Source organism: Nyctereutes procyonoides, unplaced genomic scaffold (assembly GCF_905146905.1).
Source record: "Nyctereutes procyonoides isolate TBG_1078 unplaced genomic scaffold, NYPRO_anot_genome, whole genome shotgun sequence".
NCBI lineage: Eukaryota > Metazoa > Chordata > Mammalia > Carnivora > Canidae > Nyctereutes > Nyctereutes procyonoides.
Genome location: NW_026575117.1, coordinates 22,073,413 through 22,101,340, shown reverse-complemented (window position 1 = coordinate 22,101,340; position 27,928 = coordinate 22,073,413). Strand labels below are relative to the sequence as shown.

At 58.0% G+C, this 27,928-nt stretch overlaps 1 protein-coding gene across 2 annotated transcripts; it reads left to right on the top strand.

Moving 5' to 3' along the window:
- The first annotated feature begins 210 nt into the window (after positions 1-210).
- Positions 211-26,522, top strand: CDK18 (cyclin dependent kinase 18). 2 transcript variants are annotated; one of them, XM_055334316.1, is made up of 16 exons: positions 211-364; positions 15,972-16,121; positions 16,265-16,404; positions 17,182-17,307; positions 17,861-17,917; positions 18,763-18,877; positions 19,068-19,162; positions 19,385-19,447; positions 20,305-20,428; positions 20,544-20,664; positions 21,402-21,499; positions 21,723-21,828; positions 21,939-21,981; positions 22,700-22,790; positions 23,115-23,192; positions 23,942-26,522. In XM_055334316.1, the coding sequence occupies exons 2-16, from the start codon at positions 15,998-16,000 to the stop codon at positions 23,974-23,976; spliced, it is 1,416 nt and encodes a 471-aa protein (XP_055190291.1). In that variant the 5' UTR covers positions 211-364; positions 15,972-15,997; the 3' UTR covers positions 23,977-26,522. The 2 variants fall into 2 exon arrangements, with proteins under 2 accessions (XP_055190291.1, XP_055190290.1); XM_055334315.1 differs by having other exon boundaries at positions 235-364; positions 16,328-16,404.
- The last annotated feature ends 1,406 nt before the right edge of the window (positions 26,523-27,928 follow it).

Genomic DNA, 27,928 nt, shown 5'->3' with positions numbered 1-27,928 from the left:
TCCCAGAGTGGGAGAAAGGGGTGGGCACCCTGGCAGAGGGAGCCCTGGGGATTGGCAGCGGCTGTGGGCAGGGCTGGAGGGACGGGGGAGGAGTCAACTTGTACACGTGAAAAACTCTGGCGGGGGCCGGTTTTTCCCTTCCTCCTCCCCCTCCCTCCTCTTCCCCACCTCCTTGCACCCTCCCTTCCCCTCCTCCTCCTCCTCCTCCTCCTCCTCCTCCTCCTCCTCCTCCTCCTCCTCCTCCCCTCCAGCTGCTCAGGTTGCAGCTTCTCGGGGAGCCGCTCACCTTTCCGGAGTGGGGGGAGCCTCCGCGAGCCCCGGGCGCGGACCCGGCGCCCAGCCCCGCGGCCCCAGGACACGCGCGGTGAGTCCCGCGGGCGCCGGGCAGCGTCGGGAGGGCCGGGCGGGGGCGGGGGCGGGGGCGGGGGGCCGCGGCGCCCGGAGCCCGAGCAGAGGTACGCGGAGCGGCTCTTAAAGGCGCCAAGCGCTTGGCCCCGGGGCGGGCGGCGGGAGGGAAGAGACCCGGGATCCCGCGCCGGGGGGCGGGTGGGGCTGGGGGGATGCCCGGAGCGGCCCCTCCCGAGCTGCAGGTGCGCTGGTTTGCGTGCGCCGCCCCCGCCCCCGGGAGCCTCCGCTGGGACTCCCTCGGCCCGCGGGCTGCGGTCTGAACCCCAGGAGCAAAGTTTCCACCCAGGCTCGGAACCGGCGCTGCCTCGTCGGCCTTCCTGCGGGGAAGGGCAAGGGTCGGGAGTCTCCGTGACAGCGGAACCCGCGCGAGCGCGGGGCCGGATCGCGCCCCAGGGGCTCCCAGGGCTGCGGTGAACTTTGCGGAGCGGCAGGCTGGGGGGTGGGAGGGCAGAGCCCCGGGATGAAGGTGGGAGGACACGTGAGCCGGCCGGGGCGGGCCGGGCCTGGGGATGGCAGCCCCCCCGGGCACCCCCTCCGGGAGACCACGGGGACCCGCAGCAGCAGCAGCAGCAGCAGCAGCACCGGGCGAAGGGTTAACCCGGCGCTGGGAAGGCGGGCGGGGGCCTGCTGCGCCGTGTGGCTTGAGGATCCTGCTGTCTGGGCGGCGGGGGAAGCGGGAGAGGATCGGGAATCATCCGAAATCCGAAATGGGGTCCGGACCGGAGGCCTCTCCTCTCTCTCCCTGCTGGCCGCGGAGGCGGGGGTTCCCTGGAGCGTCTGCAGGCCCTGTGGGCGCGGGCTGTTGAGACAGTGCCTGATTTTCTGTGCTGTGGGGTCAGCACCCTCCTAGGCACCAGCGGCCTCTTTAATGCTCCCTGAACCCTTTCCTGACAGCAGGGGTAGGATAGTTAGGGCTGTGTTAGGGGTGGGGGTCAGCTCCCCAGGAATCTCATTTCTACCCCCAGCCCAACCCTCAGCAGTTCCCCAGCTGCGGCCTGGGCACTGTGACTCACTCCCAGCACGAGCTTGCCCCTTATGGCCAGGACCATATGAGATGGGCACACAGCACATTCCAGGCCTCTGGGCTGGGGCAGCAGAATCCCGGAGGATGCTGACAGGCACCCTCACCCACGGAGATCCCCTACCTTTAGTCTGGCCTCGGGAGTGGGCTGGGAAACGTTGCTTAGCATTGAGGGGAGGCAGGGATGGCCCCAAGCAACATTGGCTTCTGGGTTTGGGTCTGCATCTTGAAGGCGGTTTGGAGAGAGGGTCACCTTGCCACAGCAAAGCTACCGCCTCAGATTACTTTGCCCCAGCCATCTCCCAGGCAGCCAGTGAGGCTCGCCTCCCCTCAACCCCTGCAGCCTCACTGCCTGTTCGGTTCCTGGGACTCTCCCCGCTGGCTGCCCATGCCCCTCCAGGACAATGGAGCCCTCGTTCTTCCCATATTTATGGGGGTTTCCAAAGTCAGAATAGACTTCAGTAAGTCACATCCGATTTCTGAATGCCTTAGTGGCTACCATGTATAGAATATCCACTGGGTGCCAAGCAGTGGGTTACACTGCTTCATAAAGTGGGTATTACCATCCCGCTTGATAGGCAAGGAAAGAGAGACTCTGAGAGACCAGCTTTCCCCAAGTCTCATATAAGTGGGATCTAGCTCACAGCTCCCTGCTCACAGTCCCTGCCCCATCAGGGGAGATCCTGGCCGGCTCTGGAGTTCTCTGGTTCAACATTGGTCCTCAGGAGAAAGGGGGATAGATGGGTGTGGTGCTCCAGGTAAGGAGGCTTTCACTTGTTCTGTGCCAGGGTGGCAGGAGAGAAGACGCCACATCCGAGGAACAAGTAGGTTCTTGGTCTGAGATCTCATCGGATCCAGCCACCTCCTCTAAAGCCAACCCCTAGGTCCCAGGGGACATGATGCTGCCTTTAGGGCCGTACTTGTTTTCTCTATAGATCCAGACTCTGGCTTGGGCCTTCCTGTTTCCCGGGGCAAACATGCCCTGTGCTATAGCCCAGAGAGCCTAGTTTGGTCTTCTCACTCTCTACCGCAACCATGCCTCTTCTTTCTGGGGTCACCCTGTTTAGGACTTTTATCCAGCATCTCTACCCATCCCTCCCAATTCCTTCCCTTCCCTGAGTTTGAGACCTAAAGAGGAGGGCAAACCAGGATCTTGTTGGAATCCAGGTCTAGAACATACTAGCTAACCCTCCTCTCCCCAGCAGACTTTCGAGCTTCTCTGAGCCTCAGTTTTGTGATCTGTGAAAGGGGGATAATTGTAGGTTGTTAGATGAACTAAATGAAATAACACATAGCGCCTAGCATGTAGCGGATGCTCAATGACTGCTAGCTGAATTGTGCATGGTTATTTGGGAAGGAAATTTCCCAGTTATCACACTATGCCTGGCTCTGGGATAGAGACCCAGGCAAGCTTTCCTAATCCCAGCAGGCTGGGCCCTAAGCATCCTGGAAAGGATGGATGGAAACCTGCTAGAAGGGGACTAGGAATCTGTGCTGTGGGGACTCTGCCCTCTAGTTTCCAGCATGAGCCCGGTGGGCACTGGAAGTTGGAAAACCCACAGCCTTCGGCTCCTAGGGGCCTCCAGCAAGGCCTCTTTCCCCTGGGGGTAAGAAGACCCTCACGGGCTACTTAATGAATTGCAGTTCCTGTTCTGCTCTGCCTCTGTGAGGGAGTGGCTGGCCCCAGTCCAAACTCACCTGATTAGCTTCACCTTGTTCGTTTGTTGGGAACAAGTCACATTTCTCTTCTGTAGCCCTGTGTCCTGCCCTAAACCCTTCTCTCCCTGGCCCTGGACCCTGTCCCTTTGCCCTCCTGGCATTTGCTGCTGAGTGGGCGCTTTGCCATCTCCAGGGTGTGGGTGCTCCCTGTGGTTAGTCCCGTCTTGTCCTGGTCCCCACGGCTACGTGCATACCGGTGCCCCCAGCTCTAAGGCCAGCTAACCGCGGTTCAGGCAGAGGGCCTGAGGCCCAGGATCACCGCAGAGCTGGGGCCGGGCCTGCCAAGAGCTGGCCAGTGGTGCCCCAGGAGATCAAGAAGAGGGAGAGCTGTAGGCAATTCTCAGCCAGGACTCCTGTCTGAAGGGAGCCCATCTGCTCCTGATATCTTACCCGTTTCATCTGCAGGGGAGGAGGGGTAGGGAAGCAAGTATGAGGTTTGGCTTGCAACCAAAAAGGGTCTTGAAGCTCCCTGTAGGCGTGAGTGTCCCTGGTAAGACAGGGTGCCCTGGTTTCAGACACATTGGCCAGAACTTATGAAGGGACAGGTGGGTGGTGAGACCCTCTTTCTTGGAACTGTGGATTGAGGTCTCACCCTGTGCCCCCACCCTACCTACTGACATTAAGTAAGTCTTCCCTGGAATTGAAAGCGTGGAGACAGACAAGGCAACTCTCTAATCAGCTGGTGCATTCATTCATTCTTCATATGCGAGCGCCTGTCCTCTGTTCAGCACAAGTGGGGGCAGTTTACCAACTTCGGGGTTGACTCTAATCCTGCCCCTGCTGGTGAGTAAATGCTGCCTCAGGCGCAGGACCCTGTTTCCTCACTGAGAAAATGGGGAGAGTGGGAGTATTATTTCTTGTGCTCGCGAGGATGTCAGGGAGACAGTGGCCGTGATACTCTTGGCTTTTTGCCTCACCTCATGTCATTAGCGAGGGGCAGTGGCCAATGGAGTCACTGGGCCACACTTGGTGGTTCTCAGTAGCCCGGCCTCTAGCCGGTCCCTGTAGAAACCACAATCAGGCCTCAGATGGGGAAGGGAGCTCTTCCTGAAACGTTTCTACTCACCCTGGTTCCAAGGATCTTCTGCATTTTATTGTTATTATGGTAAGTTCTGAAAAAACTCCAGAATAATGTCTGCCCTTACACCTTTGCTTCCCTAAGGAAGCCTACCCTTTCTTGCCCATGGGGGGCCCTTCAGAAAGCAGGACTACTTCTCTCCTCTAGCCCCTAAAGGAGATCCTTGCTGGGTGACCAGGCCCTGTTCTGTCTTTCCCCCATATCCTGGCAGGATTCGGTGCCTGAGAGCAGGTAGGAGATAAGTTCTGTGCCCAAGGGTATCACTCATAATGTGAGCAGTGCTGGGTCTCCAGACCACCTCTGCCAGTAGGGCATGGGATGTAGGCCAGATGAGGGGTCCCAGAGCCCCCTGCCTGTACCTGGTGTGGAACCCAGCTGCCAGTACCTCCCACTGTGGCTAGGCTGGGTGCCATGTTCTGGGCTGAGGCCACACCCGACACTGATTCTTCCCTAGGGCAGGGTGGTCCTTGAGTGGGCTGTAACGCTGCCCCGTGCAGGGACTGCTATCTTTGGGCAGGTCCTCGTAGCCCCCAATGGAGCAAAAAGAGCATTGAAGTCACAGTCATTAGCCCTCACTTCTGATCTCAGCTCTGCTGCTCCAACCTGAGTGGCCTCGGGCAGGTCATTTCTCTTTCTGAGTCTTGAAAAATGAGGGCACAGACTAAGGGATTTCTAAAGCTCCATCCAAGACTACTGGTTTGTGGTTCCAACTTTTGCCAATCCTGCTGCTAAGGTGAGCTGTGCTCTGAGACTGCAGGAAGGACCCCACCTCCATTCTTTCAAACTCCAGAGCACGGATGAGGGCTTTCCCCAGCTGAGGCCCGCAAAGCCAGTTCCTGCCACCTGGCTGGGGAAACCCTGGAAGGCCTCCCCACTGCCTGATAAGAGGAGAAAAAGCACCTCCCAAAGGAATGGGTGGGTGCCGGATTCAGATGCCCTTCAGGCAATGGATGCTCAGGGGCAAGTCTCAGTAAGGCAGGGCTCTCAGCCACATCCAGCCTGTTCTGATATAGCACGCAAGCTAAAAATGATCTTTACAGTTTTAAATGGTTGGGGAAAATTCAAAAGAAGAAAATGATACTCTGTGACATTGAAAATTACATGAAATTCAGATTTTAGCGTCCACGAGTAAAAGTTTACTGGAAGACAGCCTCACTCCCTTGTTTCCATCTTGTCCCTGGGTACCTGGGGGGGGGGTCATGTGATTGCAGCAGAGGCTGTATGACCCCCAAAGCTGAAAATATTGACTATCTGGCCTTTTACAGAAAAAGTTTGCCAGTCCCTGTTTGAGATAATTATAGTTCTCCCAGGCTTGCACTAAAGAGTTTTGGAATCTCAATCTAAAAATACTTTCTTTTCATTTAAAAAGAAGTGTTACTTCTTTTAACATAAGCAACGAATGGCCATTATGGAAGTATTGGAGGATGCAAATTAGCAACAAGAAGACAGGAGAGTTTCTCACAGTATCTTGTATCTGTCTGGATTATCCGTGGTGTTCCTGTTTAATAAGTGCACGCATATAAGCGTGTGTGTGTGGCATGTGTATATGCAGTGCACATAGAGCTTGACAAGTTGTGCACGTCTGTCTGCCCTTCTCACTTCAAAACACATGTCAAACGATTTGCTCCCTCCAGGCCCAGTGAGGTTTATTCTAGTGTGTGAGATGCCCCCCACCCCGGGGCATCCAAAGGGCAGGGCCCTGCTGGCAGGCAGTCGGACCCGCTCATTGAGATGCTGGGGCTTGCTGGGGCCAGAACTGTGGGTCTGGAGTCATGGGCACGTGGCTGGTGGTTTCCACCACGGGAGAGGGTGAAATCACCAGGAAGAGTGTGTGGAGGGGAAGGACAGAGGGCTGGAGAGGGAACTCTGGAGAGGGCCAGCACTGAGTTGTCAGGTAGAGGAAGTGAGTCTGGCAGATGGGGGAGGGAGAGAGAAGCAGGAGGAGTCCAGCCAGGAGGCCAAGGGAGGGGAAGACAGGACGTGGAGCCTAGGATGGTGGCTGGCCCTGAGCAGGTACTCATGGAATGAGTGAGTGCCTAGGAAAAACCAGCACCAAAGTGTTGGACCAGGGTGAGATATTCAGAGGTTTCTCAGAGGGGGCCCTGGAGGCAGGGAGGAGTGAGAGTGGTCTGGGCTGAGGGGCCTGCCTAGGCCCAACCTGGCGGGAGGGAAGCCATGGTGAGCTGAGGAGGCCAGCTTGCCTAAAGGTTGGAGAACATTGGCAGGGTGGGGGTCCTGTTGGAAGGTGGGGGGTCCTGTTGGAAGGTGGGCTCTACCGAAGGGGGCAGGGGAGAATGCTGGGAGTGGAATATAAATAGGAATACAGTCTAGAGATGCTGGGAAAGCCTCCTGTCCTGCCCTCCCTGCTCCTGGGACTGAGAAGTCCCCAGGGATGCCACACTTGATGTTAACAAAGATCCCAAGACAGACCACCAGGAAAGCTGGGCTTCTTGTATGGACGAGGGAGATCTAGCAGGTGGGCAAACTTGATATGCCTTATTTCTCTTCTGTTTCATTGTTGTTGTTTTTTTTTTAAGATTTTATTTATTTATTCATGAGAGAGAGAGAGAGAGAGAGAGAGAGAGAGAGAGAGAGAGGCAGAGACACAGGCAGAGGGAGAAGCAGGCTCCATGCCAGGAGCCTGATGTGGGACTTGATCCCAGGTCTCCAGGATCATGCCCTGGGCTGAAGGCGGCGCTAAATCGCTGAGCCACTGGGGCTGCCCCTCCTCTGTTTCATTGTGCGGAAGATGGTGGGCACCAGCCTCTGCGCTTAAGCAAATGGAGAGGAGACAGGTGTGAGCTGGTTCCTTTGGGACTGAAGGAAGACCTCAGAAAAGGTTCCAGACTTTGGGGTTTTGAAAATGCTGGGCAAGGTGGCTGAGGGAACTTCCTTGAGGGTCTTATATGGAGCCTGCTAAAAGGAGCAGAGAAAGGGTCCCCTCTGCCTGGAAGGGGAGGCGCGCCTGGTCTGAAGGCAGGGCCATGTGGGGCCAGGCCTTGCCTATACTGCCCCTTGCCGCAGCCTCTGGTCTGGGATGCTCTGCACGGCCAGGACCAGAGCTGGTGAAGGGCGCCTTGCTCAATCTTGTCACTTTTGTAAATCCAGAGCCTCCCAAAAGGTCAAAAAGAAAAAGCAGAAGATGATATATGGGCCTCCATTCTTTGAGCCTTAGGAAGCCAAAAAGAGAGCAACAGAGTGAGCATCAGCAGGGTTGGTGTGGGGCTAGAGTGGGCAGTCAGGATGTGCAGGGGGGATCATCTGTAGGGGTCAAGGCCAAGGTCTAACCCAAGTAGTGCACCTGACCTAGGAGGCCCTGGGAATCTGCCCCTGAGGGATGGGAGCCCATGAGGAAGGCCCTGACTCTACGGTGTTTGGTGGAAACCCAGCATTGGGACTTTCCCCATCCCCAGTCCATCCTCACTGTGGATCATCTGCCGTAGCAGAGATCTCTATAGACCTCGCTGAGGGAGTTGCTGCTGGGCAGGCAGCTTCCCCCTATGCCTCAGTGGCTCCCTGCTCCCCTACCGCCGTCAGAGCCAAGAGCTGGCCAGAGAAGGCAGGTTAGGTTAGAGCTGAGGCTTTGAGCCCAGTGGGTAACTGATCGTCTCCTGGCTGCTCTCTTGTCTCCACACAGGCCCTAGAACTCAGAACTCACAGCTTTCAGATATTCACTTGCTGGCCGTTTGAGGGTTCACTCAGGGCAAGGCCCTGGGGGTGTAATGATGAGTCAGACCCTGTCCTTGTTCTTAACAAGCTCATAGGCAAACCAGGAAGGAAGTAGACACATGAACAGGTACAGTCCAGGGAGCCAAACTCTCTGCTTGGGGATGTCCAGGATGCCATAGGCTGGGGCCAGTGGGCTTTCAGGCCAGAGGAGAGGTGGCAGTCATCACAGAAGGCCTCTTAGAAGACGTTATGCGTTTCTGAAGCCTTGAAGATGCGAGCACTACGCTGGCTTCCCCTAGTCCCTGGCCCACCCATCCTGCTAATGTTCTAGCTCCCGCCGAGGGTCAGGAGAACCAAGGAGGAACAATGTCTGGGGGCCTAGGGGCTGGTCGAGTAGACCACAGGCCTTGCTCTGGTGTGCCCAGAAAGAGGGCAGGGCCAGGCCCACCCCAGGTGTGCTCAAGACCTAGTACTCAGAGTGGAGCTGGCCTGGGGAGATAAACCTAAAAACACTGAGACCGGGCTCTTGTCCTGAAGGACATCGACATCCAGGGACAAGTGTACATAGGCTGGTCTGGAAGCCACAAGGAGGAAGCCTCCCATTTTACCTATAGAAAGGAGGTGTGGTCATGTGTGGCTTTCCAGAGGAAGTGACACTTGAGTTGAGTTTGGTAGTGGTCTTACCAATGAGGAAGGGCATCCCAGGCCAAATGAACGGCACATGCAAAGCTGCGGGGCATGAGTGTGGTTTACTCTGGGAATGCCAAGTACACCCCATAAAACTGGACCCTCCAGGGAGGGAGGGGTGAGAGCCGAGACCCCAGAAGGAGACAGATCAAAATACAAGAGGCTCCGTCTGCTGAGCCCTGGAGTTTGGACTTTTGTCTGAGGGCAGTGTTCTATGGAAGGATTTTAAAGAGGGGAGTGACCCCATCAGAAAGTGACCAAGAAAGTTAAGTCTGGTAGCTTTTTGGCAGTTGGATCTGGGATTAGCTCTTATCCCCATCTAGCAGACAGGGAAATCAAGGCATGAGGTGTTTTCCCAGGTCACAGCGCTGGTAAGGGGGAGAGCTGGGATTTCTTCCATATTCCAAACAGCAGAGAATTTTGGGAAGCAGGCTTGGCCAGCATGTGGCCCTCATTATGGGACACTTCCATCAGGTGGCACTCTGCAGGGGTAAATGGCACATTTGCCCAAAGAGCAAGGGCAGCCCTGAGCCCCAGACAGTTCACCTCCTGACCACGCATCCTGCAGGTTAGCCCTGCAGGCTCCCGGAAGGCCATCCCCGCCTGCTTCCTGCGTTCCAAAGAGAGGCTGTGGGAAGCATCTGCTTACTGGCAGGACGGCTGCAGGCCTCTGTGCTCCTAGGTTCTGGCCACCCAGAAGGCCCCAGGCTTGCAGCCTCTCATCCGGGCTGGAGCTGGGGCAGGGTGAGGTCAATGATGAGGGCTCCGGGCTTCTGCTGACTGACTGCCCCTGAAGTTTGTCTCAAGGGAGGGAAATGGAAACCCCACGCTGTGGGCTGCTGTGCCGGGCAGGGTCAGCTGGAGGATGAAGGAAGAGATGGTATCTACAGGGTTCCCTGAGGCTCAGTCCTCACTGGGAGGAGGGAGTGTCTCTGAAGTCCCAGCTCATGACGTCTGCAAACTTGGTCAGCCGTGGCCTCTTGTTCTTGAATCCTGCCCAAAGGCCCAAAGTGGCAGAGTGACCGACGTGGTGGCAGGGAGCGGGCAACAGAAGGTGTCCTATCGTAAGGATCCTGGTCGGGGACTGGCCTTAGAGACGGAGGCTCAGACCCTCTGGGCTGCAGAGTGGGCAGCTGGGAGTTAGAGCCTTCATGTTCTGCCCCTGGGCCCTGGGAGACAGATCTAAAAGAAAACAGGAAAAAAGCAGAAGAAGGACTCGGAAAAGTGGGTGACGTGTTCCTGGAACCCAGGAGGTGCTCACCACGTGCCTCTGCTGTATGTCCCCAGCACCAGGCAGAGGGAGCAGGGCACCCCCCACCCTCCCTCCCAGAGACGTGCTGGAGAAGTCCTCCCTGTGGCCCTGTGAAATGATGTACTTCCTTGGACTGTGCCAGTTGGGGGGCCGTGCAGGGGCCCTGGGGGTTCAGGAAAGCCTTGGAAGACCCCAGGCCTGAGCTGGCCTGAACTGTGTGCAGGGATGCAAGTGCTGGAGCCGAGCTTGGGTTGTGGGGACTGGGGAGACCCAAGGCACTGGAGGTAGGGGGTTGGATCGAAGGACCTTGGGTGCAGGCTGTGAATTGAGGCTTTATTCAGGGAGAAGGCCAAAGGCTTCTCAGAGGGGTTTGCTGAGAAGCCTGGCTCCCTGGAGATTAAGGGAGGAAGCTGACCCCGCCCTCTACACCAGTCTCACTTCTGTGAGACCTGCTTCCCTGGGTGCTCTGGCAACCTCCTTCTCTGCCTCTGTAGTCTCCCAGTCCGGGCCTGGCAGGTGGCCCAGACCCAGGGCAGGTGGCAGGTCTGGCACCTGGAGGAGGCTGTCCGGGCAGCAGGGAGGGGGCGTGCAGCAGGCTGTGTCTGTAGTAGCTGGACACGGCGTGTGGGCTGGCCTGGCCTGCTATGGGGGCTTTCTCCCCTCTGAGGACCGGGGCTGAGAGCAGTCAGCCAGGAGGCCGGGGGTCCCCGCCCTGTGTGGCCCCGGCAAGTCATGTCAGTCTGGTGGTGGTGGTGGTGGGACCCTGCCCACCTAGTCTTTCCCTCTCAGTCAGGTGGTCAGGCCTGCTGGCAGCTGGCCGTGCTCTTGCTGCCTGCCCCTTTTCCATCGGGGGTCTCAGAGCACTTCGTAGGCTGTAAGTGGAGCATGTTTGTTGAGTTTTATCTGGGGCCTCTTTTCCGGTACATCTTTGCATCTGAGCAGGAGCTTGAGAGAGGAGGAGAGAAGGGCTAACATCTCTTGGCGCCGTCCTCGTGCTCCACGCATCGCATGAGCTTACCCAGCGTCTGCACCAAGACGTCCGCTGGACACCAAACACTTGCCCCAAACCTAGTTTCTGGTCTTCCCTCCCGGACCTCCGCTCCAGCGTTCCTCGTGTGGCCGTCCTTCCAGCTGCTCCAGCCAAAGCGCCCCAGAGCCTGGCTTGACTCCTTTCTGACACCCCACATACAAATCCATCTGCAAATCCCTTTGGCTTCTCCACCTGCAAAATATATCCCGAAACCAACCACCTCCACTGCTCCCACACGGTCTCGGCCACCACCATCTGTCACCTGGATCTCTACAGTAGCCTTCTGACTAGGCTTCCTTGCTTGCCCATACAGTCTGTTCTTAACACCATATCCGGAGGGAGCCTGTTAAAATCTAAGTGGGATCACATGACTCATCTGCTGAAACCCTCCTGTTCCCTGTGAGGGGCTGACACAGTCTCCTCTGGGTTCCCCTATGGCTGCCTCCACCGCCACACTGCTGTTGCTAGAGCATTCCAAACTCGCTTCCGCCTCAGGACCTTTGCACCTCCTGTTCCTGCGCTGATCTGCTTCTCCTACATTCCGCATGACAAGCTCCCTTGCCTGCACCTTCTTGGAATTCTTCCTGAAATGTCACTTTCCCGTCCACCTGTTTAGGTGGTCCGCTCCCTGACCACTCTGTTTATAATCGCAACATCCTGCCTTCCCACCCCACATTTTTCTTTGCTACTTTATTTTGCTCCATTGCACTTGGCACCACCTAACATCTCGTGCATTTTATATATTTATTTTCTTGTCTGTGCTGCTCCCCACCATTAAAATGTAAGTACCAGGAGGGCAGAAATCATGTCTGTTTCTTTCTTTTCTTTTTTTAAAGATTTATTTATTTAACACAGAGAGAGTGAGAGAGAGGCAGAGACACAGGCAGAGGGAAGAGCAGGCTCCCTGTGGGGAGCCCGACGCGGGACTCGATCCCGGGTCTCCAGGATCACGCCCTGGCTGCAGGCGGCGCCAAACCGCTGCGCCACCGGGGCTGCCCACGTCTGTTTCTCTTGTGAAGGGACTCGAGATCACAGCAGTGCCCGGCATGTGTAGCTGTTAATAAATAATTGTCAAGTGAAGGATTCGAGCCGAAGCTAAGAGACATTATATAACCCAAGTGTGACCTAAGTGTCACCATCCGGCCCTGCTAATGGTGGCACCAGAATATGAATTTGGCTTTTTATTCGGGGTTCGGGGGAAAGGCCTGGAACTGGAAGTGGCTGTTACAGCCAAGCCCAAAGGGAGGGCGGGGGGGGGGGGAGCGCCGGTAGGAGAGGCCAGGAGCCATGGTTCGGTCACGGAGCTCGGGCGCTTGGTAACGACCAGGAAGTTGCTGCGCCGGTTTGAGCAGCTCAGGTGGTCTCATGCGAGCCTCGTTGGCGTCGGCGTCCTCGTGGGCAGCGGGGGGCTGGCGGGCGGGTCTGTAAGGGCTTCTCCGCTAACATTCCAGAAGTTCGGCCCTTCCCCACTGGGCACATAGTGGCCTCTGGGCAAGTGTGAGCTTCCTCCTGGCCTGGCTCCTCCCGCCGGTGCCGCCCGCTCCTCTGGCACCAGCAGGAAGTTCTGGGCTGTGGGTGTGTGCCCGGGAGGAAGAGGCAGGAGGTGCGCTGAGAACTTCGGGCCTACCTGGCGGGGGCCGGGGCGGCAGGAGGGAAGGCCTGCCTGTGGGGGACCTACCCCCGGCTCCTGAGGGGCAGCCCTCTCCTCCAGCATCCCCCAGCCCCGCCTGGCCAGGCCAGTATCCCTGGATGCCCATCTCCTTCTTCCCCTGGCACCAGTTGCACGGGGACAGCCCCAGATGGCTCCCTGGCCCAGGGACAAAGGCCACACTGTGCCCAGCCTTGGGCTGGCCTCGGGCTGGGTCACACTGAGCCCTTCTGTCTCCAGATGGGGGTGAGGGGCAGACAGCAACAAGGTGACAGGCCTTTTTCCTGTCTCCCTTCTCCCTTGACCCCCAAATCTGAAGAGCTGATTCTCTCAAGAGAAAAGTGACAGAGCCATCTTATGTCTTGAGCTCGGGAACAACGGAGACCATTCACTACTCAGTCTGCCCTGTCACACCCAAGACCCTGGCGGGTTCAATGCCCCGATTGTCCCCAGCGGAGAGAGGCATCCACTCTCTGCTCTGGTCACCACCCCTGCCGCCTGCTCCTCTGTCACCATCAGAAAGTCCATCCTTACATCTGACCTCCATCCCTCCTGCTACAGGGACAACCACTTCCTCTGGATTTCTTGAGTGGGTGGAGGACAGCTGGTCCCCATCCCTCCGCGTCGCTTGGCCCTACATTCCTGCTTGAGAAGCCGTCCTCAGCTTCAGCCTCCTTCCAGCTCCCCAGCCCACCCTCCATCTCAAACTAGGCCCAGGCTGGTGGCTTCTGGCTCCTAAGAGGAGCCAAGGGGACAGCAGGAGCAGGTGCCACTCAGGGCTGGTTCTCTTTTGTTTTGCAGAAATTGGGGGCTTCCCTCCTAGAAGGCTTTTAATGGGCCCCCCTCCCCCACAGGCAAGAGCAAGGATGTAAGATTTATGGCAGCTACTGGTGGATTCCTGAACACAAACCCAACATGCCATCCCATAAATCCTAGACTGCAGGACGGCTTTATGGGGGAGCCCTGTTTTTAGAAGGGGGCGTGACTAGTCCCTCTTGGCAGAGCTCAGACCCGAAGGAGCCAAGTGCCTGGCTCCCCTGCCGCCCCCCCCCCCCCCCCCGCCCCAGCCTTAGGAGAACCATGACCATGAGTCTGCAGGGCAGACATTTCTTCCCCTTCTGAGTGGTGGGGGCGGGGATGGGGGAGCTTCTGCTCCGCTCAGCATGTCTTCTCCCCTCCTGCATCTTCCCAGCTAGGAGGATTCCCCCTCTCAGCACAGGAGGGCAATCTGGAAACCTGGGTGGACTGTCCTCCCTCACCTAGACCTCAGATGCTTCTCACCGTGGCTCCAGGTCCAAATCACTGGGGATGCTTTTTTTAAAAATTCGTTTTCCCAGTCACCATCCTCAGTTCCAGAAACTGAGAATGAGACCCAGGGATCTGAATTTTTAAAAATATTCCCTGGTGCTACGCATGTTCAGCCAACTTTGTAAACAACTGACCTGTCCAGTGGGGACATCTTCACTCTCTTGTCATGCTGGGAGATGTGAGGAACAGGTAAGGACATCTCTAGGTCCTCTTGTCCCTGGAACCCGTGTGCTGCCACTGTCACGAAGCTTCCATTATGGGATGCCCTCTGGCCTCTGGCTGGGTGCACACTACAGTGTTAGGCGGGGTGACTGCCCTCTGCGAGCTTCACGTCTATGAGTCCTACAGACATCAGGCCCGACCCCACAAAGGCCATGGAGGAGCCACTGAGGCTGGCTGGCAGGAATGAGCTTAGGGATAGAGAATCAGGAAAGTCAAAGGCTGCTGGGAAAGCCCAGCAAGGAAGCTGGAAGAAGAGCTTCTGATACCTTCTCATCAAAGGAGGCACCACCAGCCCCTGAGTTCCTGGAAAATAGGGAGTGCACTTCACTCACCACTGTGAGTGCCTAGCACAGTGCTTGCCCCAGTAGCTACTTAGTCCTCACTTGCTGAGCTCAACTGACACTCCGGGGCCCACTGACAGAGATGGGTTCGGCTGGCAGTGCAGACCCGAGACCTCTACTCCGAGGGGCACCGGCCTGAGGAAGGAGGGCCTGGCCTTCCCCAGTCTCTGGCTCAGGGCTGCTGCAGGGCCCCAGCTCAGCTGCATTTGGGGGCAGCCAGGAGCCTGCAGGCCCAGGGAAGGGACCCTTTCCAGGCTGGCTGAGGACAGAAAGATGATCTTTAAGCAAAGCAAACATGTTCGCTGACCCATAATCCCTTCAGCTGGGAGGACTCAGGAGGGGTCTGGTGGCCCCCTCCTTTGGCAACAGGATACTGGCTAGTGATTGGGAATGGGCTGTGCCGGGGGTTCGGGTAAAAGCTGGGAGAGCGTGTAGGGTGGCCCCCTCACATCACAGGGCTGGCCCTGGATGCCTTCTGGGCGGGCGTCGGTGGGGCACTTGTGAGGCCTCTTGGTCTCTGCTCTCCTGGGAGCAGGGAGATATGGGCAGAGCAAGATGAGGGGCTGCCATGGAGAGCTTACGAAATCATGGAGGGAGGTTGGGGGGTGATTGGGGAAGGAGGTGGATTTTCAGGGCAAGATACAGAAGGAAGGGTCTGCGGGAAGAAGCAGTCTAACTGCGTGGCCAGCAGGGTATCCCCTCACTCAGAGGGCAAGGGGGCTGGGGGGCCACAGGGACGGAGCCCCTTCTGGCTAGGGAAGGGGCCTTGAGGGGGCCAGAGTAGCCCACCCTTCTCCCTTACTGTGTACCCTGCCGACTGGACACCCTGCCCCATCAGGGCTCTGGCGTGAGAGGGGCTCGGCCTCCTGTCCCTGGGGCCCTCTTTTTCCAGCAAACTTCTGTGTTTCCCCTGAGACGAGCTCCCGACCTCCCATATTTCAGCTGGAGCTGGGGCTGGGCCAGCTCAGAGGCACACATCCCCTCCCTTTGTCCCCTCTCTTTTCCCGTCATCCAGGGACCTAGGACCAGCCAGAGAGGGACCTCCAGGGGTCAGTATCAGGCTGAAGTGGGGTTTGGACCAGATTACGTCAAAGGCTGTAGGCCACGCTGATGCTCAGCTTCCGGGCGTCAATCAGTAAGGCTTACCGACTGTTGACATACTCAAGCTCTTACACACAAGTTAGTAAAGAGCTATTGGCCCAAGTTCTGGTCCACTCCCTGCCCCTCCAGGCCTCTTTTGAGAACTCTCTAGACCTCCAGCAGCTCACAGGTTACTGTCTAGTTTTGGTGAGGCCCTCAGGATCCTGCTGGCACATCATTATGAGCAGTACTCTGCTGTACCGACCAATACATAGTGTGACTACCTTCCCAGGGGCGCTGGCGGGGAGTGTCCGGGGGGAACGGGGTCCACAGGGAGGAGGAGGGCTAGGTCCTTGAACCTTGGTGAGGAAGATGCAACCCCAACTCCCGAATGCAGGGCCCCAGAGCTCAATGGGCAGACGGAGACCAAGACCTCGAATTCTCGCGTCCAGCGTGGGCTGGCCTGACGCCTTGTTCTCACCTGCTCTTCTCTGCTCCCCCGCCTCAGGCCCCACTGCCTGGCCCCTGCTGACCATGAACAAGATGAAGAACTTCAAGCGCCGCCTCTCCCTGTCAGTGCCTCGCACCGAGACTATCGAAGAGTCCTTGACTGAGTTCACAGAGCAGTTCAACCAGCTACACAATCGACGCAATGAGGGTGAGGGTTCCGGCTGCCCCCCGCACCCCTTTGGCCGCCCCCTGCCCCTCTAGGCCCCCCCTGCCCTGCACAGGTCCCTGCCCCTTCCCTTCCCCGCCGGGGACAGAGGGGCTGGGTGGGCAGCTGACACCTGTCCCTCTCAGATCTGCAGCTCGGGCCTCTCAGCAGAGACCCCCAGCCAGAGACCGGCACCTTCTCCCCGACAGACAGCGGGGAGGACCCTGGGCAGCCGTCCCCCGGCATGCGGTACCGGCGGCAGAACCAGCGCCGCTTCTCCATGGAGGTGAGGGGCTCTGGGCTCTCCCCTGTGGGTGCAGCAGGACTCGCCAGCCACGCGTGCCCAAGGAGGGCGGTGGCCTGCGAGCCAACTTCGTGGGTTCAAATCCCAGCTCTGCTGTTGATCAGCTCTGTGACCTTGAGCGAGTTTCTCAACCTCCGCATACCAGTCTCGTTGTGTTAAAATGGTCATCATGAAGATTAAACAAGCTAATATACCCCAAGCGCATAGAGCAGTCCTGGTACATAGCGAGGGCTGGACAATTTGACCGCTCTTCTTTTTTTTTTTTTTTAAGATTTTATTTATTTAATCATGAAAGACACACACACAGAGACACAGGCAGAGGGAGAAGCAGGCTCCACGCAGGGAGCCCGACGTGGGACTCGATCCTGGGTCCTCAGGATCACACCCTGGGCTGAAGGCGGCGCTAAACCGCTGAGCCACCCGGGCTGCCCTTGACCACTGTTCTTATGGCTCGTAGGCATGTGCCCATGTGTAAGAAAAATAGGCTCATGTCCGTAGGAATCTCATTCTATAGAGGGTTATACTGCAGCCCAGAGAGGGGAGGGGACCTCCTAAGGTCACACAGCAACTCCCGGGTGTTCACAGATGTCTCAGCATGTCTTTGAAGCAGCTGTGAGCCTAGGGTCACAGCCCGTGGTCTGGCCCTGCTAGGGTTGCTTCTATAGGGAAAGCCAGCCCCAGGGTGAAAAGGAAGGGTCCTACAGCACCAGGTAACCTGGAGCAGACACTGGTGTCCCCGTCTCATCCCGGCTAATATAGGACATCAGTAAGAGGCTGTCTCTGCCCATGGACATCCGCCTACCCCAGGAATTCCTGCAGAAGCTACAGCTGGAGAGTCCAGACCTGCCCAAACCACTGAGCCGCATGTCCCGCCGAGCATCCCTGGTGAGTCCCAGGAGGGTCAGAGGTCACCAGGGTGGACCACCCTCTCTCCCCAGCATGGACACCTCAGTTTTGCCTGGTCCAGCTGAGGCCTGCAGCAGTTTGTGGGCCTCTGGTGCCACCTGCTGGCCTCAGCTGATGCACACGCTTGTGCTCCTTGGTCAACGTCCCTTCCCTGGGTGAGCCCCCCCCCCAGGGCTGGAGCCCCACCATGGTGAGACCCATAGAGCAGCTGGCATGTGCTTTCCGGTCATGGCTGCTTATAATGTCTCCTTGGGAGCATCTTGCAAACATGGACTCTGGCTCCCACTCCAGATACCTACAGAATCAGAGTCCAGGTGGTGGGTCCCAGGAATCTGTATTGTTAAGGCTCAGGGACCACTTTTATCACGGGGTTAGGATTTGTGGCTGCCCTCATCCCTGCTAGCCTCTGTTGTTCCCTCCCCCTGACAGGGGGTCTCATTCCCTTCCCTTCTGGAAGCTGACTGGGAGGTATCATGTATGTGGGGTTACTGGAGCCTTCCAGCTCATAGGACCCTATGTCTTTCCCTCTCAGTCAGATATTGGCTTTGGGAAACTGGAAACATACGTGAAGCTGGACAAACTGGGGGAGGTAAGAGACTGGACAGGCCAGTTAGGAGCAGGGACAGGCTCTCCCCCTGCACACCCTGTCCTGTCTTCTCATCGCCCCCGCCCCGTATAGGCATACCATCTTGGCAGTCCAATCTGGCCCAGCCTTTTGCAAGTGTTGAGGGGTCCCAAGTCCTCAAGAAGGAGGACATGAGGATGGAATGGGGCCCGTGGGCTCTGGGGCATAATCCAGTCTTTTTTTTTTTTCTTTTTCTTTTTCTGCAAGTATTTCTCTGGATTCAAATCCCTACTTCACCATTTACTAGCTCTGTGGCCTTGGGCAAGTTAGGTGACCTCTCTGTGCCTTAGTTTCTTCCTCTGTCAAATGGAGATGTAATTGCTCTGCTCTCTGGAGTTGTCATGAGATCAGAATAGGTGACTATAATAACATTTATACATTTAGGCAGTGCCTGGCACATGGTATTAAACACTGTGTGCCATTAGCGGTTTCTCTTACCACTGCACCCTGCTTCTGTGTTGGGGCCTTGGGGTGGGCAAAGGTTTATAGACAGGAGGAAGACACAGCCCTCTCCCTCTAGGAGGCCAGGAAGGAGACCTACCTGTAAACACCAACATAGGCAGAAACACAATGAGTGTTACAATAGAAGGGCACCTAGCCTGCTGGGGGCTCATGGGAAGGACAGTTCATTCTGAACTGGGAGGAGTGAGGGACAGAGTCACAGATGGGCCTTGGAGCAAAGCCAGAATCTCAGTGAAAGGAGAAGAAGGGGGAAGGATACAGCCCAAGCAGAGGCCCAAGAGGAGGGCACTGGTTAGAGGAGCGTGGGCCCTGAGTGTGGCTGGTGCTGCTGGGGTTCTTGTCCCCAGGGTACCTATGCCACAGTCTTCAAAGGGCGCAGCAAACTGACGGAGAACCTGGTGGCCCTGAAGGAGATCCGGCTGGAGCATGAGGAGGGGGCGCCTTGCACTGCCATCCGAGAGGGTATAGCATCCCAGGGTCCTGCACCCCTGGGGGCTCCTGGGAGGAGGGCTTCATTAATCAGAGCCCCAGTGGGAGCCTGGGGGGCTGAGGGTCATTGCTGGCGTGAGGGCTCCTAGGACTGCTCCCAGGAGGAGAGTGTGTGAGGGGTATGTGGGGCCCCAGGGACCCAGGTGGGCCTGTCACCCCACAGTGTCTCTACTGAAGAACCTAAAGCACGCCAATATTGTGACTCTGCATGACCTCATCCATACGGAACGGTCTCTTACCCTGGTGTTTGAGTACCTGGTGAGTTGGGCTGGGACTAGCGGCTTCTCCCCTCTGTGGTGGGGGTGGGGGAAAAGGGTGGGGGCCGCCCAGGCCTTGTTCTAGAATCAGGTTCTCAGATGCTCCCATGGAAGAGTGGGCCAGGGAGGTTTAAGGACAGCTCAGAGCTTGGGCCCTGCCCAGGGAGGGGCTTCCGGCCAGGGGTCAGGACAGGTTAGGGCTGAGCCAGGCTCTGTGTTCCAGGATAGTGACCTGAAGCAGTATCTGGACCACTGCGGAAACCTCATGAGCATGCACAATGTCAAGGTGAGGGTCTCCGTAAGGGCCACCTACCCTCAGGCGCCCCATCTCAGTACCCATCTGTTCTCAAGCTCAGCATGGGAACCCACTCTCACCACCAGGGTCCCAGCTGCTGAGGCTACTCAGACCTTCATGTGTATGAGGGCGTGCAAGGTCACTGCCATTCAGGGACTACCGGGAGCTGTGTTAAGCACCCTACCCTATCAATGCAGACACACACTCTCTTTCACCACCTAGCTGTTGATATAAAATCCCCTCAAAAAAGAGAATCCCCTCTCCAACTCTGAGCATCAGTTTTCCCATCTGTCAAATGGGCACAAGGATGACAGGAGGCTTCTGGAGAAGCTCGAAGGGACGAATGACCTCTTCTGGTCATTGTTAAAGAACCGAGTGCAGGGGCACCTGGGTGGCTCAGTGGTTAAGCATCTGCCTTCGGCTCAGGTCGTGACCCCAGGGTCCTGGGACCGAGTCCCACATCAGGCTCCCTGCATGGAGCCTGCTTCTCCCTCTGCCTGTGTCTCTGCCTCTCTCTCTGTGTCTCTCATGAATTTATATAAAGTCTTAAAAAAAAAAAAGAACCAAGTGCATAGCTCCACACACAGCGGGGCTTCCTGGCCCTTCCTGGCCGCCCCCTCAGCTCCCGAGCTGGAGAGCTCTCCTCTACCACCCACCCGGTGCCCTCTCCAGTGAATGGGATTCCCTGGGATGGTTGGAGCCCATCGAGGATGGGGCACAGCGTGGGTGGAGAACCAAGGTAGCTCTCCAGGTACCCCACCACCCCTCCAAGCCATGGGCAGACAGAGGGTCTCCCAGGTGGGACAAACTCACCTTCTGCTCACCTTTCTCATCCCCTCCTCCCTCAGATTTTCATGTTCCAGCTGCTCCGGGGCCTTGCCTACTGCCACCGCCGCAAGATCCTGCACCGAGATCTGAAACCACAGAACCTGCTCATTAGTGAGAGGGGGGAGCTGAAGCTGGCTGACTTTGGTGAGAGCCAGAGCCCACCAGGGCTGGGGTGGGGGTGCGGCATCTGGCACAGCCTCCTCAGGATATGGGTGCTGTGAGAGGGACATGGGAGGTTCAGTGGCATGTCTGTCCCCAGGACTGGCCCGGGCCAAGTCAGTGCCCACGAAGACCTACTCCAATGAGGTGGTGACCCTGTGGTACAGGCCCCCGGATGTGCTGTTGGGGTCCACGGAGTACTCCACCCCCATTGACATGTGGTGAGTGAGCACCATGGGACCAAGGTGAGGGGGATTCCATACCTTCACATTCCTTTTTGCTGCCTCGAGGCCCTCTGCAAGGAACGGCCTAACCTCCTTTGACTAGAAGCCGCGTGACATCCTGCTGCAGGAACCGGATGTGAAAGAATTAAGTGTGAACTACGTTAGGGTTCCCCTGGCTCTAAACAGACCCCCCGAGGCTCTGCTTATGAAATATCCCCCCAGGGCTCCCCAGTAGGTTACGGGAGGGTCCAGGAGGGCTTCCACGGTAAATACGACGAAGCATCAGTGCTACGGAGAATTTTGGAAAGGGTACATTGTATTTGTGTTAAAATTGACGTGCATATGATCTGGTATAGAACAAAAACGACGACAAACCGGCCCAATTTTAAAGCTAAAGCACAGGTTTCCAGTGAATGGCCACTGTGTTCTGTGCCGGGGGGTCCCCAAGGCCGTGGATTTCTGGACTTCGTCTTCCAGTAGGGGGCACAGAGGGACAGAGTTTGAGACAGCCCTGCACCTGGTGCAGACCCAAACTCCACGGGGTGAGGAGGAGCCCAGAGAAAGCCCCAGAGAGAGAGGCCCTGTGGCCCACTGGGCCGCCCACCCCAGAGCCGGGACCCCTGGAGCCGCCAAGGCAGGGCATCCTGGGCACCCCGGTAGAGGTAGAGCGCCCTAGGAAGGGCGGGTGCGGGGAGGCCCAGCCTGACGCCGCCCCTGCCCATTGCTCCCCGCAGGGGCGTGGGCTGCATCCACTACGAGATGGCCACGGGGAGGCCCCTCTTCCCCGGCTCCACGGTCAAGGAGGAGCTGCACCTCATCTTTCGACTCCTCGGTCAGTCTCCGGCCGCTCCCTCCCTCTCGCCACCAGGGGCACCAGAACTCCGTCCAGCCCAGGCGCCTAACGGGCCGGACGGGGAAGAGGGGCTCCCCTCTGCGCCGCGGCGCCGCGGCATCCCTGCGGCCTGCACCACGCCTCGCCCCGGCCGCCTCATTGCACCCCCGAGCCTCCCGCCGGCTCCTCACTCTGCCCTTCCCACACCCTCTCCTCTCCCCAGGGACCCCTACGGAAGAGACGTGGCCCGGCGTGACGGCCCTGTCTGAGTTCAGAGCCTACAGCTTCCCGCGGTACCTGCCGCAGCCGCTCATCAGCCACGCTCCCAGGTAGCGCTGCCTCCCCCGCGCCCTGGCCGGCCCTGCTGGAGGTGACCCGCACACGCCCTCCCCGAGCCCCCCAGCCAGGCCAGGCCTGTGCCAGCTCCTTCCTCCTGCAGGTTGGACACTGACGGCCTCCACCTCCTGAGCAGCCTCCTCCTGGTGAGTGTGCTGGGCCCCCCCACCCCGGGGACCAGCGGCCTCCCAGTCGCGCTGAAGCCTGAGACCCCGCCTGGGCCCTCCACCCGCCTGCCTCTGTGCTCCCCGCTCCCCCTCTCCCCGTGTCCCACCCTGCCACCCCACCCCCAGACCCAGGAGGAGCACTGGTTTGCACCCAGAGTGTGTCAGCGGACACACCCTGAACCCAATTCCCAGCTCAAACCCACGTGTGAGCTGTGTGGCCTTGGGCAAGTTCTAGAACTTTTCTGGGCTCCTGTTTCCTCGGTTGCAAAGAAGAATTAATGACTCTTGTTTCATAAGACGGTCATGAGGACACATTGAGATCGTGGCACCGGGTATGGTGCCTGTCTTGAAGTGTGCGCACCGTAAAGGGTAGTGGTCGGCGTTACACGTTAATATTGCTGTCATTAACGTTATGATCATGGTGGCTTTAGCCTCTCTATTTCCATCCCAAAAGGAGGTCACTCTCTGTAAGTCCCATTTCTGGTTTTCTCTGGGTGGCTGGAGGCCTGGGAGCTGAGCGGGGAGACGGCCTCGGGCTGGCTTGGAGGTGGAAGCTGGCAGCAGACTCTGGGGGCTCCTGGGTTACACCTAGGCCCCTCTCATTCTGGCCATCTAACTTCGTGTGGGAGTTGCACTGCGCAGAGGGGTCCCCAGGGTCCCCCAGCCAGGGCCCTATAGCCCACCCTGTGCCTTTCAGTACGAATCCAAGAGTCGCATGTCAGCTGAGGCGGCCCTGAGTCACCCCTACTTCCGGTCTCTGGGAGAACGTGTGCACCAGCTTGAAGATAGTGAGTGTCTGCTGGAGGTTGGGGGAGGGGCCAGGGTCACCCCAGAACCAAAGAAAGGGGCAGCGGGTGCGGGTGGAAGAGCGGGAACAAAGAGGCCAGTGGCCCTGGTCCGGCTGAGCAGCCTTGGGCACAGGACTTGCCTCCGTGTGTTCCCGTCTGCAACTATGGGCAAAACTTGTAAGATCTAAGAAGCCTCCCGAAAGCCCAGTTAGGTGCTCCGGGGCCAGTCCTGAATGAAGGGGGTTGCCCAGCCAGGTGGGGTGCTCTGTGGGTATGGGGGCACCCACCTGGCTCTCTACCTGCCTGTCTCCTCTCTCACCACAGCGGCATCCATCTTCTCCCTGAAGGAGATCCAGCTCCAGAAGGACCCGGGCTACCGGGGCCTGGCCTTCCAGCAGCCAGGTAGGGGCTCGTGCCTCTCCCTCCCACCCCCCCACCCCCGCAGGCTGCTCCTCCCCCATTAAGACAGAGGTGGGGCCCCGCGGCCCCTCCTGCAGTGGGGAATCAGCAGGGCCTCCCCGACATTGGCCTCCCATGGGGCGCAGGGAAGGGGCTGGTTTCCCTATCTCCTACCCAGGCTTCCTCCTCCAGTGTGTCCCTCGTCAGCCCCCACCCTGACAAAGCCCTGGTGAAGGTGCATGCTCTCGTACATTCTCTCTGCAAACTCTGAATTCTCTCACATCCATCCTGGGAGAACCATACCTTGTCTCTAGAACAGCTGATGGCCTCAGATGTGGCAAGTGCTTTATTTCATATAAAGTACCCTTGAAGTTGGTACTTTGTGTGTGTGTGTGTGTGTGTATTTAAGTAATGTCTGCACCCAGTGTGGGGCTCAAACTCATGACCCCAAGATCAAGCATCACAGGCTCTCCTGATTGAGCCAGCCAGGTGCCCTGAATAGGTACTATTAATGCTCCCCATTTCATAATCAGTGAATCGAGGTACAGGGGAGGTTAGGTCACAATTTCACACAGCTGGTAAGTAACAAAGATGGGATTTGAACCCAGGACCGACTGGCTTCCGAGAGCATACTTTCACTGGCCCTATCAGAATAGCACTGGAAAAAGCCCTTCCCTCCTGGCTCCCGGGGGCACTACCTGCCCAGCCTCCTCTCTGCAGCACACCCCCACCCCCACCCCTCTGTTCTCCAGGACGAGGGAAGAGCCGGAGGCAGAGCATCTTCTGAGCCGTGCCCACCCTGCTGCGGCCCCAGGGACGAGAGGTCACAGCAAGCACGACCGCAGGCAGGATGGGGTCAGCGTGGCTCTGGGCGGACAGAGGAGCCAGGGCTGGTGGCTGGCCCAGAAGACCTTTTGGCAGCTCTGCTGGCCACGGCTGTTTCTCTTCCACTTCCCACATGCCTCCCCTGCAGCCTTCACCCAGACATTAACCCCTCTGTCACCTGCCCTGGCACTGGGCATGAGCTGCTTTCCCAGGAGGAGAGAAGGGGGCAGGGAGGGACCTCAGACCCTTTCCCACCCTGAGGTGCTCGGGCAGCAGCGTGGGAGCCACACAGACGGGAGAATCCAGGTGCCAGGCTGAGCACTGAGCCCTGATCATGGGCACCACCATGCCTCCCCACCCAGGAGCTGGCTGCCCACACATCACTCACTTTCTTCCCCTCTGAGAGCAGGAAGTGACATGGCACCTTGTCCAGGACCCCGGAATCCTGGGTGCCAGTGTGTGTGCCAAAGCCCACCGCCCCACCCAAAGGGAGGGTGTCCCCAGAGCAACAGAGTAGGAGCCTATCCCTTTTTTGCCACTTCCTCATCCTGTCCCCGTTCCCCACTCTTGGCCAGAAGCCCCGTATGCTGCTGGGTACCCCACTGAGTCCAGAGGTGGCTTGGTACCACCCGCTGCACTCCTGCCACCTCAGCTGGCTCCTGCCCATCTCCCCAGCGTGAACGGGATTGCCTTAAATTGACAGGTGGTAGATCACTCACTGCCCTTGGAGCTCTGACCCAAGCTCCTACCTGTCCACCCTTTCCCAAGAGTGGCCCTTGCTTATCCTGCCCGGACACTGATAAGCCAGCCCTGGACTAGGGTCCTGGGGACAATGCCCAGATATGCAGGGTCACCCTGAAACTGGTGCCAGGCCAGCCTTGGCTCCTTGGGGCTAGCACAGCCTCCCCCCTCCCTCTTTCTCAGCCACTATGGCCCAGTCCATGCTCCACCCAGTCCTGGCACCAGCCTCCCTGTGCCCCTGGCCTCCCCAGAGGGCAGGGTGTAAATGTCACAGGCTGAGGTAGAGGAAGGTGGGATAGGAGGCACAGGCTTTGATCCTGAGAACCCTGCCCTAGGGGGCTGGGAATAGGAGGGCCGCAGCCCCAAAGAAGTCACCCCTCACCACCCCTGCCAAGCACGCCTGTTATATTCCCAAGGTCTGCTCAACACTTGGCTGAATCTCCAATGACAAGGCCAAGGGGAGGCCAGGCCCGGCTTTTCTACACAAGCCCCCTGCCCAGCCCGACCCCTCAGCCCCAGGAGCAGCCCTGGGGACTCTTGGTCTCCCCCAAGTCCCTCCCCTCTTCCCCCACTGTACTGTGAATATCCCGTGACTCAGCACAAAGACAGATAATATATTTAATTCATGTACAGAAAAGAGTGAGCAGTCTGTACAGAAAAGCTGGTTTTGACAGATTGAGGCCGAAGATGGAGGACGGAAGGCCCTTCCCCAGGCCTCATGAGTGCAGCTGGGGCTGCCTGTCGGTGTGTACATATATGTAGAAAGAGGCCAGAGTTTGCTTTGTGTGTATCTCTGAATGCCCAGGGTGGCCTGGGCACGGGAGGGGCGCCCTGCACCCTTCCTGCTGTTTTCTGGATGCCGCTGCCTCCAGAGCCAGAAGTCAACCCTGGGTGTTGTGGGGAGGTGTGAAGGGGGCCTTCACCCAGGATGGGGCCTGAGGGGTGGAGCCAGCCGGGAGAGCACAGAGGGCGTCCCGGGCGGAGTCTGGGGTGCTGGCTGATGTAACTGCCCCACTTGCTCCCATAACCAAAGGCTCCCTGACTTCTTGGGAAGGAGGGAGGAGGGGTGTAGGTGTAGGAGAGGGCTGGCATGAGAGATGGCCACGGCCAGGTCATGGAACCAGGGTGCACGTGATCACACTGTGATCCAGCCCAGAAGCCATTTCTAAACCTTGACTCCACCTCCTGTGGCCCAGGCCTCCTCTTACCTTGGGGCCACGCAGCCTCCTTACTCGCTTCCACAGCTCTCCGCATCGTGCTCTGCTTTCCAATTCAGCGTCCAGGTTTGTTTTCCCAAGAGCCCTGTGAGAATGCCAGGCCCGAAACCTTACGTACTTCCTGACCCTACCTGTCCAGCAGCTTCCCGGCTGGCCGTAAGAACTTTCCAATTTGAAGACATCCTTAGGTTGGCTGCTTTCAGAGAAGGAAGCTAATGCTGAGGTTGGGTGATGCCTTCCAAGCTCATGAAAGTAAAGGGCGGACCAGGGCTTGGTTCTCGGCTCAACCACCTGTGAGACAGGTAGTGCTTGATGGGAAATGCAGTGGTGGGCATCGGAGTCGGGCCTTTTAGGCAGGGTTTAGAAGGAGCTAGGACAGATTTGCTGTTTATGAGGCTTCCCTACCACGTGGCCAGCATAGTGCGGGGGAAGCATCTCATTGACCCCTCACAACAGCCCACTTTGCAGGTGAGGACACTGAGCTTGAATGACTTCCCCGGGGTCCTAAAGCAAATAAGAATCCCAGGTCTGTCCGATGTGCCAGGCACTGGTCTTCCAGGGGGGTAAGAGCAGAGACAAGGGGGTGTGCAAAGCGGGGGTGGGGGCTGGCCCTAAGAGCCAGGGAAACCAACACGAGGAAGAAGCCTGGGCAGAGGCTGCTTTGCAGGAGCACTGGGAGGGACCACTGTGTCCTAGGCAGTGGCAGCCGCCAGTTCGCAGAGGTGCCTGCCCCTTAAGGACAGGGCAGCCCCTCTGTCCTGGAGGCTCACTGGGTGGCCAGATGTCAGATGTTGGAGGTCTTTGTGGATGCATCAAGGCTTTGCAGCTGCCCTAGAAGGCCTGGGGCGCCCGCTGGACCTGCTCACAACAGGCCTTGGATGTAGTTAGCGCTCACAACCTTTCAGCAGAGACATCCCACAGGCCACCACTGCCTGCGCCCTGCCGGGCCACCTGCCCAGCTACGCGGTACACACTGTGGCCAGATCTCTCGGTTTTCTTCCTTGAAGCAGCTCAGCCCCTTGCCACCCAGCTTTCCACTTCTATCTGCTCTGGCTCCTCCTTCGGGTCTTGATGCTCCACAGCACCACCACCAGCCTTTCTGTCTCCAGAACAAATCATCGGCACTGTGAATTGGCCACAGACTGGCCCTGTGCAGGGCTCTGGCACACCCCGATGCATGAGTCCACTTTCATCTTTCAGGGGCTCGGGCCTGCTGCAGAGAGGGCCTTTCTTTACACAGATTTTTGTCAAGCACCCATTGTGTGCTGGGCCCCGATGATGGGGCAGTGAAAAAACCAGCACGGCCCTGCTGTCATAGAACTTAGAAGAATGTCACCTGAATAAATACATGGCACGTCAAGGGGTCAGAAGTGTGATAAAGCAAATCAAGCAGAGTCGGGGGGGATGGGATAGCATGGGGTGGGGGCTCGCTGATAAGATTAGGGGGTTCAGTGACTTGTGAGGGGGAGCCATGTGGACTCCAAGGACAGAGCATTCCAGCAAAGGCCCTGAAGGACGTGTATGTGAGGATGAGCAAGGAGGAGGCAGGCTGGGGCACCGCGGCGGGGCAGGCTGGCGAGGTCACCGAGGAGCACCTTGTAGGAAGTGCCGATGCCCGGCTCCAGCTCAGATCCATGGGCTCAGATCTTCGTTCTGGTGGTGGGGCCTGGTGGTGGGGCCGGGCATTTGTAGTTTTGAAAAGCTCCCCAGATGACCCTATGTATAGTCAGGGGTGTGAACCACAAATGATGGGGTGTTGTGGGGCATGAAGGGGAGAAACTCTGGGTTTCATTGGGAGATGGGAAGTCACTGATCTGTGTTTCTCAAGGCTCAGAGAGGCCAGTAGGGGACATCAGCCCTGTGAGGAGGGTGCTGTGAGACCCAGAGGGGAAGGACCCCTCCCCAGGTGTGGGGAGGAAGCACAGAGCAAAGAGTGGGGGGAGGGGCCTGTCTCCT